The sequence below is a fragment of the Delphinus delphis genome, chromosome 19, assembly GCF_949987515.2.
Source record: "Delphinus delphis chromosome 19, mDelDel1.2, whole genome shotgun sequence".
Taxonomy (NCBI): Eukaryota; Metazoa; Chordata; class Mammalia; order Artiodactyla; family Delphinidae; genus Delphinus; species Delphinus delphis.
In genome coordinates this window covers 18,567,432-18,579,035 of record NC_082701.1, presented here as the reverse complement: position 1 = coordinate 18,579,035, position 11,604 = coordinate 18,567,432, and the positions used below count along the sequence as shown (strand labels likewise).

The 11,604-nt window shown below is 58.3% G+C and overlaps 2 protein-coding genes across 3 annotated transcripts; one reads left to right on the top strand and one right to left on the bottom strand.

Moving 5' to 3' along the window:
• The first annotated feature begins 1,922 nt into the window (after positions 1-1,922).
• On the top strand, positions 1,923-6,881 carry NAGS (N-acetylglutamate synthase). Of its 2 annotated transcripts, XM_059998056.1 has the most exons (7): positions 1,924-2,406; positions 2,973-3,247; positions 3,362-3,575; positions 3,876-4,056; positions 4,610-4,781; positions 4,880-5,062; positions 6,266-6,881. In XM_059998056.1, the coding sequence occupies exons 1-7, from the start codon at positions 1,981-1,983 to the stop codon at positions 6,417-6,419; spliced, it is 1,605 nt and encodes a 534-aa protein (XP_059854039.1). In that variant the 5' UTR covers positions 1,924-1,980; the 3' UTR covers positions 6,420-6,881. The 2 variants fall into 2 exon arrangements, with proteins under 2 accessions (XP_059854040.1, XP_059854039.1); XM_059998057.1 differs by lacking the exon at positions 4,880-5,062 and having other exon boundaries at positions 1,923-2,406.
• Positions 6,882-7,990: 1,109 nt separating this feature from the next.
• Positions 7,991-11,279, bottom strand: TMEM101 (transmembrane protein 101). The gene is made up of 4 exons (XM_059998059.1): positions 11,143-11,279; positions 10,636-10,816; positions 9,603-9,749; positions 7,991-8,883 (listed from the first exon to the last, which is right to left on the bottom strand). The coding sequence occupies exons 1-4, from the start codon at positions 11,277-11,279 to the stop codon at positions 8,575-8,577; spliced, it is 774 nt and encodes a 257-aa protein (XP_059854042.1). The 3' UTR covers positions 7,991-8,574.
• Positions 11,280-11,604: the final 325 nt, after the last annotated feature.

The following is an 11,604-nucleotide window of genomic DNA, read 5'->3' as shown; positions in this document are numbered from 1 at the left end:
TGACGACGGGTTTGGATGGAGAGACCAGGAAGGGGAAGCACATTTGAGGTTGAGGGTCTCTGAGAGCAGAAAGAAGGAAAATGATTTGGGCTCCAAGGGTTAAGACCACCTCCTCTAGTGGATTCTGGGAAGTGTGGGGATCGGAGGGGCAGCAGTAAAGAGAGAAGAGAACGAAGGCCCTGGAGGTGGCCCCTCAGAGCAAGGGGTACACACCCTCCCTGCCATTGCTTCACTCTGTTGGAACTCAGGATTTCTAAGTAGGAAAACGGAAAAGTCAATGGAGGAGATCACAGAGGTCAGCTCCCGTCTCCCCCTGCCAGGAGTCTCCTGCCCAGGACGGTGCGTGCATGTGCTGTGCCGTGTGTGTGTATGTGCCTGCTCGTGTACGTGTGCACGTGTTCACGCGAACGTGTGTTTTGGTGGGGGATCCTTGGCAGGGTCAGTGCGCTCACGCAGCATCCTCTGGGACACCCAGGAGAGAAGAGCCCAAACCGCTGCTCCCCATTCAGGCAGAGCCTGACACCCAGCACAGGGAACACAGAGCTGTACAAAAGGAAGGAAAGAGCAGGGGGTAGGAACTCAGGATGTCAAGGGTCCAGCCATGACACTAACAAGCTGTGTGACCTCGGCCAAGTCACCTCCCCTCTACAGTTGATTTCACCGCCCTCTGTAAAGACAGAGGGTGGGACCCCACCGGGATAGAGTGTACCCGAGGGCAGGGTATGTACAACTGTTAGCACACCAGGTGTTTTTAGGCAGCACAGGGGATACAGTATTAAGCAACAATGAATCACATCCTGTGAAAGTTTTCAAGTCCTTTTCAAATCTTGCTTAAGAGCATGGATCGGGAGCAAAACTGCTTTGCTTCAAAGACCAGCTCCACTGCTTACGAACTCAATGACCTTGTCCCTCACATATTTTTGTGCCTCAACTTCCTCGTCTATAAAATGGATGTAGGGCCTCCCTGGTGGCGCAGTGGTTGTGAGTCCGCCTGCCAATGCAGGGGACATGGGTTCGTGGCCCGGTCCGGGAGGATCCCACATGCCACGGAGTGGCTGGGCCCGTGAGCCATGGCCACTGGGCCTGCACGTCTGGAGCCTGTGCTCCGCAACGGGAGAGGCCACAACAGTGAGAGGCCCGCGTACTGCAAAAAAAAAAAAAAAAACAAAACAAAATAAAATGGATGTAATAATAATACCGATTCTGGAGTCGCTGTAAGGATTAAATGAGTTACTATGTGTGAAGTGCTCTGCACAGTGCCTGGCGTTCTGCACGTGTCAGCAGCTATTATTCTATCTTGGAGAAAGCCTCACAGTGTGCTAGGGGACCTCTCCCACCTGGTGCCTGCTAACATTCTTTGTTCCCAAGAGAAGCAAACGACACTAACCAGCTGGAATTTATAACATTTTGTTCTCTCTTTATTTGTAAGACTTTCTTTCGAGTGATAATGGCCTTCTAGTTACACTCCTGATGTGGATAAATTTTAAAATTAAGAAGTTCATTTTTAACAGGACAGAGGCATCCCCGCCCTCCACGCTCTCACTCTTCCCCCACCTCTCCCCCCAGTCTCCTCCCTCAGCCAGGCGTCAACTGCAACCTGCTCTCCCCTCTTGCCCTAATCAGACTCCCCCTTAATCATTCAAGACCCCGCAGAGCGCCAAATCCACCTGTGGGTCCCCTGAGCCCTTCCTGGAACCGGCCTTGGCAGCAAATTAAAGACACCCAGCCACCGTTTATCTCTGCCTCGTGACTCTCCCTAGTGGGTTCCATCCCCCCACCCCAGGGGCGGGGATCCTGTCGGCGCCGCCTTCTGACCCATGGCCTGACCCTCCTCAAACGCACCCGGAGGCGACTCCGCGGCCCCCGTCGGCGCCCCGCCCCGGCAGTCCCAGCCCCGCCCCGCCGTAGGTTAAGAGGCCCCCAGAGCCAGGAGCTCTGGACAGACGGTCACTTTTGGGGGGGCGAGCTGGTTTGGTTGTCATGGCGACGGCGCGGTTGGCCTGGGCCCTGCGGGCCGCCCCTGCGGGCGGGAGGCTGCGCGGCCCCCAAGGCACTGGGGGCGCCCGGAGGCTCAGCGGCAGCACGTGGCGGCGGGCGGCCAGGGGCACCAGCCCGGGACGCCGGCTCAGCACCGCCTGGGCGCCGGCCCAGCCCGCCCAAGAGGAGGCCGAGGGCGCCGTGTACGACATCCACTCGCCTGCAGCGGAGGAGCCGTCGTGGACACTGCCCCCCGCGCCCCCGGTGTCCCCCGACTCCCCCGGGCCCCCGGCCGGCCGCTCGCTGGTGCAGCGGGACATCCAGACCTTCCTGAACCAGTGTGGGGCCAGCCCCGGGGAGGCGCGCCACTGGCTCACGCAGTTCCAGACCTGCCACCACTCCGCGGACAGGCCCTTTGCCGTCATCGAGGTGAGAGAGCCCGGCGTCGGCCGGGTCACAGACAGGGGACGGGGGTTGTGTAGCGACGTTTTGCCAGGCATGGCAGGAATACGGACTCTGGGCAGCGGAGCCAGGAAGGGGCTCGACGGAGCCCAGACGAGCGCCTGGGACTGCGCGAGGCTGTGCGCTCCTCGAAAAGTCTCGCGCCCAGCCCGGGTGAGGAGCCTCGGGTCCCCAGCCCGTCAAACGTGATGCACCAGAGAAGTCCTCCCAACCTGGGCGCAGTTAGGGGTTCAGTTGGCAGTTAGGGAACCTGGATAGAAGCCGCCTGCGTCACCCCTCCCCCTATGGTGTCCTACAGTCCAAGGTCGCAGGGAGGAGCGGAGGGAGGAACACTAGTGTGAGATAAGAGGATGGCAAGACCCAACGGGGCAAAGGGCGAAGCAGGTGGGCGCAGGTGGCCAGAAATGGAGCCTGACAGCTCCTGGGCAGGGTGGGGGCCCCGAGAGGGCCCTGAGGGCCCGGCTGTAGGAGCAAGCGGGTGCAGCAGGAGTCAGGGCCGGTGTCGTGCCCGTTGAACGCCCACTCCTCCGCAGGTGGACGAAGAGGTGCTCAAGTGCCCTAAGGCCGTATCCAGCCTGGCCTTCGCCCTGGCCTTCCTGCAGCGCATGGACATGAAGCCCCTGGTGGTCCTGGGGCTGCCCGCTCCCACGGCACCCTCGGGCTGTCTTTCCTTCTGGGAGGCCAAGGCACAGCTTGCCCAGAGATGCAAGGTGCTGGTGGACGCCCTGCGGCATAATGCCGCCACTGCCGTGCCTTTTTTTGGCGGCGGGTCGGTGCTGGGCGCTGCTGAGCCAGCCCCTCATGCCAGGTTAGTGCTGACCCTGCGTGCCCCTGCGTCCTCAGATCACGCTACTCCACCCGCCCAGCCCCAGACCCGCGGGTCCTGGAGGCAACCTCCTTGAGCACCACGTCTGGCCCCCAGCTATGGCGGCATCGTCTCGGTGGAGACCGACCTACTACAGTGGTGCCTGGAGTCGAGCAGCATCCCCATCCTGTGCCCCATCGGGGAGACGGCCGCCCGCCGCTCCGTGCTCCTGGACTCACTGGAGGTGACCGCGTCCCTGGCCAAGGCGCTGCGGCCCACCAAAATCATCTTCCTCAATACCACGGGCGGTCTGCACGACAGCAGTAACAAGGTGTGTCTCCTCCTTTTGGACCCCACTCCTCGCGACTCTGCGCCAGGCTGAGCCCCTCTCTTAGGTCCCCTGCACGCCTCCCAGACGGGCCCCAGAGTCACTCTCTCTCCAGCCGCATGAGTCGGAAATGGAGTGTCAGGGAAGGACTCAGCCTATGGTGCTCAGATCTGAGTCCCTTACTGGCCAAGGACTTCGGGAGGAAGTAAGGGAAAAGGGGTCAGTGAGGAGAGGTCCGTGGGGCGGGGGCACAGTCCTTGTCCGGCTGCAGGTCGGAGGCTCACCCCCTCGTCCTGGACACAGGTCCTGAGTAACGTGAACTTGCCCGCCGACCTGGACCTAGTGAACAACGCCGAGTGGGTGAGCACCAAAGAACGGCAGCAGATTCGGCTCATCGTAGACGTGCTCAGCCGCCTGCCTCACCACTCCTCGGCCGTCATCACCGACGCCAGCACGCTGCTCACCGAGCTCTTCAGCAACAAGGGTGAGGGCCGGGGCGGGGGGTGCGCCGGGGTTTGGGGAGCCAGGAGAAGCGGCTTCCTCTCCAGACAGTAAAGGCTTCCTGCTCTTGCCAAACCTAGGGGAGGTGAGCAAGGAGGTGGACGGCCCTGGGCTAGAACTTGGGTGGAACTAGACAGATGGGAGGGACTTGGGTGGGTGGGAGGAACCACAGACCCAGCGGAACCAAGTGGAATGGACAGAGCTAGGAAACGTGGGCGGGGTTTGGACGGGTGGGCGGGACCAGGGGCGGGGGAGGGCAAGGGTAGGCGGGACTAGGAGAGGTAGGTGGGACTACAGGCGATAGGCGGAACTTGAGGGACAAACTGCCTGGGGAAAAAGCAAATCCCTTAATGAAAATCGCGCATAAATCTATGCAGATCTTAGGAAGCGTCTCACTATGGAGAGCTCCCAAAGAGAGTAATTGCCCCACTAGCCCCTGTCCTATCTGGAATCCCCATCAGGCTGCGCAAACGGAGGAGCGAAGGGTACCTGGATCTCGGGCCGAACTCACCCCTCCTCCTCCATCCCACCCCCAGGGTCCGGGACGCTGTTCAAGAACGCCGAGCGGATGCTGCGAGTGCGCAGCCTGGACAACCTGGACCAGGGCCTCCTAGTGAACCTGGTCAACGTCAGCTTCGGCAAAAAGCTCCGGGACGACTACTTGGCCTCGCTGCGCCCGAGGTTGCACTCTGTCTACGTCTCTGAGGGGTGAGCCTGCGGGCCCCAGAGGGCAGGGACCAAGGGACAGAGCCGGGGAGCTTTGGACCAAGGAGAGGTCCCAGCCTGCCTCTCCCCCGCTGCGCCAGGTACAACGCGGCTGCCATTCTGACCACGGAGCCTGTACTTGGGGGCACCCCGTATCTAGACAAGTTTGTGGTGAGCTCCAGCCGCCAGGGCCAAGGCTCCGGCCAGATGCTGTGGGAGCGCCTGCGGCGGGACCTGCAGACGCTTTTCTGGCGCTCCCGGGTCACCAACCCCATCAATCCCTGGTAGGTCCCGCCCCTCCCGGCTCTGGGCTGGGCCCCGCCCCCACTCTCCTCTCCAGCTCTGGCCAGCTACGCCCCGGGGACCACCAGCCAGGAAGGCTGGGCCTCCCCTTCTTTCATTAGCCATTCTTCCCCAAGGGAAATGGCCCGCTCAGTGTGGCCCCACATTCCCCAGGGAGTGGACCACACACGGAGCCTGAGATTTCCCTAGAGGCAGAGCACACTTAACCCGGCTCTGCCCGGCTAGGGTAGATTCCTTGAAGACAGTCTCCACCCGGGAAGCAGCCTGCCTCTCCCAGGGTCTGCAGAAATCCAGCACCTCAGGGCTCTATTCCAGGCCGAGTTGCCAAGCTCCGACCCCAGGCCCACTGCATCTCCAGTGGAACACTCCCTCCTCTCTTTCCTTCTGCAGTTATCACCTCATCCCCCACTACTCTGCTCTGTGGGCACCAAGAAGTGAACAGGAACCCCTCCCCGGGCTGCACAGCCAAGGCAGTGTGCAGAGAGCAAAAGAGGGCCTCACTCTAACCCTCCTAGCTGTGTGACTCTGGCTAGTTAGCTAACTTCTCTGAGCCTTAGCTGCTTCTCCGTGAAAAAAGCATACCACCACCAGGCTATTGGCTAATGCTATAAGGATAAAATCAGATTACACACCACAGGTCCTAGCAGAGTGTCCAGCATGTACAGGCATACCCCAGAGATATTGCCAGTTTGGTTCCAGACCTCCACAATAAAGTGAATATTGCAATAAAGTCAATCACATGAATTTTTTGGTTTCCGAATATATATAAAAGTTATGTTTACACTATACTGTAGTCTATTAAGTGTGCAATAGCATTATGTCTTAAAAAAAAGTGTATATACCTTAATTTTAAAATACTTTTATTGCTAAAAACTGCTAACCATCACTTGAGCCTTCAGTGAATAATCACCTATTTGCTGGTGAAGGGTTTGAAATATTGCAAGAATTACCAAAATGCAACACAGAGATACGAAGTGAGCAAGTGCTGTTGGAAAAATTACCCTGATAGACTTGCTCCACACAGGGTTTCCACAAACCTTTAATTTGTAAAAAACGTAGTACCTGCAAAGCACAATAAAGTGAAGCGCCATAAAACGAGGTATGCCTGTAGTAGGTCCTCAGAAAATGAACCAGTGAGCAGTGAGCGCTGGCCTTGCCTAAAACCTGTCTCCCACCTCCACCAGGTACTTCAAGCACAGCGATGGCAGCTTCTCCAACAAGCAGTGGATCTTCTTCTGGTTTGGCCTAGCCGACATCCGGGACTCTTACGAGCTGGTCAACCACGCCAAGGGGCTGCCAGACTCCTTCTGCAAGCCAGCTTCTGACCCAGGCAGCTGACCCTCTCTACCAGCCCTGCAGGCCCTGGGACAGCCAGGGTGGACCAAAAGCCATGCCTGCTGAAGGTGACCCGAGGCAGCCACAGGCCGGACCAGGCTTGTTGGCTGAGTGAGCTGCAGAGAAGGCAGCAGCCCCTACTCTACCCTGCCCAGAGGGGGGCACCCAAGTGAGGACAAGTGCAGGAAGGAGAAGGGCCTGCCCAAGACCCCCTCCTTGCTCCAAAGCCACAACCAGATGGCCTTGAATTTTCAGTGTAGGGATTTGGGGGGAGGAGGGCTTGCCTTTGAGGGCTCTACTCAAGGCTTGAGGGTGGGCCAGTGTCTGTGGTCTCTGTGCTGTTTTGAGGCTCCCTTGCCCAAAATATCACCCACATCTGCCTGATATTCTACCATTCGTTTTAGTTCCTTCGGGTCTTGCAACTTTTCAGGAGACCTTGATTAAAATGCAAATACTTGTCTGAAAGTCAGCTCACACTTGAAAGGAAATTAGCAGTGACCCTCTGGAAACAAGATGTTGAGGGCTGGGGAACCTCTTCCTAGAGGGAAGAGAGGAGCTAAATGAGGCCGAGGCCCCCAGATGAATGCTGCCACCACCTCCCTCCCCCAGCTGTCAGCAGTCCCGAGAGACTCCCCTACCCCTTAGTTAGGAAACATCTTCCATGCCACAGACCAGACTGACAGCAGCCCCAGCTCCCTTTCCAGGCAGGGCTCAGGGCCAAGCCCAGACTTGGATGTTTTCCCCTGGGCCCCCCTGGAGGTTGTGTCTCCATCTTTGCAGGAAGAGAACATCTCAGACGGGTAGGAGTCCAAAGCCTGAGGTTTCATTTCACATTTCTGTCCCCCACCGTGTGCCAGGAACCATACTGGCTGCTGGGGCTACTTTCTGTCAGGAGGTGTGCGGACGAGTAGGGAGAGGGTCACCATGGCGCACACACGGGGCTGCTGTGACACAACCCACCCCCAAGAGAGGGCTGGTGTCCCGTACATATCTGGGCGTGGGCATCAGACAGACCTGACCTGGAACCCAGCTCTGTGGCCTGAGGCAAGCTGCTCACCTTCTCTGAGCCTCCATTTCCTCACCTGTGAAATGAAAACTCCTCAGCCTCATAGTGACACTTATCAGTTCTCTCCCTCCAGCTGCCCTCACCAAAGGTTTCTTCGAAAAGACCTGGCACCAAATGGGGAGGAAAAGCTAAGCCACGAGAGGGACTGAAGTGAAAGGTCAAAGCATATACCACAGGGAGCATTCGGAGACTTGAAAAGAGAGCCAAAGGACTGTGGGAACTCTCAGAACAGGGGGAAGATCATGGGCGGATCAAGGTGGGGCTTAACCAGATATGGTATTTCAAGAAACCCGAGATCAATCCCAGCCAATGGCTAAGTGCCCCGTGGGGAGAACAGAGAAGCAAAGCCAAATGTCTATATAAAATGTTTATTTTCGGAGGACTGTGTGGTCTGGTGTTTGGGCGGGCACTCACCCCCACCAGGCCAACCACGGAGCTGGAAACAGAAGGCCAGAGGCAGGAAGCTGGCTGCTGCCTGTCCCACCCCTGCAAACCCCAGAGTAAACTGGGGCCTGCTCTACCCTCAAGGTGGGTGACAGCTAGTGCTGTTTCTGCCCCAGCACACCCTGAGAGCCCACATGACTTCCGTGGTGCCCGGCCCCTCTGCTCCTCCTGGGCCTGAGCCACGTGTCAACGTGCACACTCACTCGCTCTCAGTCTCAGAAAAGCACTGCGGAGCCTAGCTACATCTGCCAGGTTCAAAAAGGGCTGTTTCACATTGGCTCTCTTCCGGTTCTCCTCTGTCTCCCACTCTCAGTACCCCACCCTAGCCCTGCCTTACTCCCTTCCCTGGGACAGGAGACCCAAGGGAGCAGCTGGCCTCAGCTCTCCTCATAACAAACAGGAAAAAGAAACCTGTAAGGCAGAGTCATCAGGGCTCCCACCTCACCAAGGCCCAAGCCCAGGAACTGGGGAAGAGACCTGCCTCTTACCAACACACGCACACACATGCGTACGCACACACATGCACACAACGCAAGTGATCAAACAAACAGACCAAAAAGCATAAGTAAACATACTGGGCCAGCAAGGAAGAAGGTAGGGTAGCCCTCACTGGCTCCCTGCACCCATCTCAGACTCCCGCTGTGCAACTCAGCCGTCGGTGGCCAGGATGACAGCGGCCCCAAAGATGCCCACGCTCTCTCCAAGGAGCTTCATCTGGTTCCAGAACTCAACACGCCGCGTGTTATGCCAGTAGGCAACGTTGCCATCAATGAGCAGCATAACCGGGGGCAGCAGAACAGCCAAGATCTGGGCAGCCAGGGTCACGTAGTAGCCTGACAGGAAAGCCAGGGCCAGGACGCCATACAGCACGAAGAAGAGCTGGATCATCAGCTCCCCGCCCGGGAGATGGTTCAGGTACGCCAGCCGGTCCTCCTTGCTGTGCTGCAGCGAGTAGGCCTAGAGACACACCATCCTCTAAGGCTCTCCAACAGGCTGAGGAGCCTGTCTGGGTAAGGCCACCCCTGGCATGCAAGCAGCCCCTACAAGGTGGGCTTCTGACTCCCCTCTCAGACTTGGGGGCTTTCGGAAAGTAAAGCCTGTGTCTCCCCATCTGACTAGGGAGCTCCATGGGGTTAGGACCTCTGTCTCTCCTCACTCTGGGGTCTCAGAAGGGAGGAGGTTCCACGGTCAGACCGGGGCTCTCACCTCTGAATACAGAGCTCTGCACATGGGAGATGGTGCCCAGCAACTAAGATGAAGCCAAGTGACTTGGGGCCTGTTCACGTCCCCATCCACACTGGCCTCCCCGAGCACCAGGGAGGACATAACTGGCTACACTAGGCAGCCCCATCAGCTCTAAGTGGCAGAGTCCCATCTAGGACCTGAACTCTACCCAACCTCTCCTTTGTCCCCTCTCCCAGTCCTCTGGGGGCTGAAGCCATGAGAGGACCCGTCCCGCTTGCTCTTCTGGCTCTCAGGCTTGGGACTGAAGGGTCAACCCATCCTCTTCTCTCCCCAGTGGCAATAATGCCGGAAGAAGGGCCTCTCGGCCAGGTCTCAGGCACTTGAAGGGCCCCCGAGGCCCAGAATTTGGCAGGGGCCACTGCCGGGAGCCAGGCACGGGCTCACTTCTCACTCCCAGTCAGGCACCTCCAGCCCACAGTCCCCCAACCTACCACGCAGATGAGGTAGATGCCCAGGAAGACCTGGCCGGTGGACTGGAGGGAACGGCTGCGGGGTTTCCGACGGTACAGCTCCCCAGCACCGCTGGCCAGCACAAGAAAGCCACCGATGATGGCAACTGTGCGAGAGTACATACGGACCTAGGCCGAGGTGAGGGGACCCCAGTCAGGACCTGAAGCCACCACACTTCTCCTGGCTTCCCGGAGCGCAGAACTGCCCATCTCTATACATCCCATTCCACCTGATGCACCCTCTTACCATTTCCAAGTGTGGTGGGCAGGTAGAGCAGAGATAGGTAATTTTTTTTTACCAGAAGTAGAAACGGAGGCCCAGAGGGGTTAATAAAATTGTCCAAGGTCCTACAGAAAGTAAGTGGCAGAACCCAGATACCAAGCGTTGCCCCCCTCCCCACCCCCAGGTCTGCACACTCGAAGCCCAATGTTCTTTTTGCTATATAGTATACGCTGTTCCATAACTAACCATTGATCTCACTGTCCTATAGCTATTCACACATCTGCCTCCCCTGTTGGACTGACAGTCCACTCCTTGCGGGTAATGCCTTGGTCCAGGCTTATCTCCAAGCCTGTAGTGCCTGGCACAGGTCCTGGCATCTACAGGCTTAAATGCTGCCCTAGGATTAGATAAATTTCATAAAATCGGTTGGGTGGACCAGGTACTCTCTAAGGTCCCTTTTGCCCTAAGAGTCTGAGATAACTAATGGTTTAAAGGGTTCTGGGAACCAGGTGACCTGGGTTCTGGTCACACCTGTAATGCTAACTGTGGTGTAACTTTGGGAAAGTCTGTTTTGCATCTCTGGACCTCAGTTTCCACACTCTGAAGGGGAGGTTTGCGTGGTGTCTAAGGTCCTTCCATTCTCGCCGTCTGTAATAACCTCTACGCGCCTGGGGGTTCAGCCTTTCCAGGCTTCGCACTGTGCTCCTGGATAGCACCAGGCATCGCCCAACTGTCCCGGGCATTGGCTCCCCAACACCCCAGCGAAGTCCCACTTAGGGCCGAGGCGCTCACCTTCAGCCAGTCCCCGTAGTGGACGTAGCCCCCGATGTAGGCGGCGTAGGTACTAATGGCCAGCTGGAGTGCGGCCCCCAGAGCGAACCAGCGCCGCTTCACTCCAAAGGACATGAAGCTAGCGCACAGCACGGCCGCCCCCATGTCGAAGTACAGGTAGGGCACTGGGATGTCGGGCTTCCTGCGAGCCGGGAGGGGGGAAGGAACGAGGACAGCATGAAGCACAGAAGGAAGCGGGGAAAAGAGCCTTGAGACCCCTTAGGTTCCCGCAAGCTCCACTGCTTCCCCAAACCGGCGGCCCCTCTCATAGCTAGGACCCCCCCACACTCCGCTCCACGCCCACCTTGCTCCGGACCAGAGTCCCCAACAAGTCCAAGGTCCCAATTCCTCCCAGTCCAAGGGTCCCAACTTCTGGGCCGCAACTTCTTCCCCACCTCACCGCACCCTCGTTGCTGGGACAGGCCGGACCGCCCCCACCGCGTTCGGCGGCCGCGCGGGCCTGCTCACCGGCGCGCCTCGGCCCTCTCAGCGTACAGCATCAGCTGGCTGAAGCAGCCCCAGAACGGGCAGCGTGTGAGCAACACCGAACCCAACTGCATGATCAGCTGCAGCATCCACCGTCGCGAACCTATCTTCGACGCCATCTTGAGGAAGGGCAGTCCGCCGCGGCCTCACCCCGCGGCCCAGGAGGCCGGCGCGAGGACGCGACGCACAACTTCCGGCTCTCGCGGGGTTTTTTTCCCCCACTTCCGTCAGGAAACAAAGCTCTCGCTCTCTAGTTCTGGACCGAAGGAAGTGTTCTAGCTGCAGGGTTGTCTTTCCTTCTGCCCATGGAGGCTCAAGGGTCCCTTCTTGTAGCTGCAAAGTTGAAAACTAGAGTAGAGGAAGGAACAGTAAGCGAACTAGCCTTTGAATGCAGCTAAACTTAGGCTCCAACCCCTAATGCAACCCTGTGACTTTGGGCATATC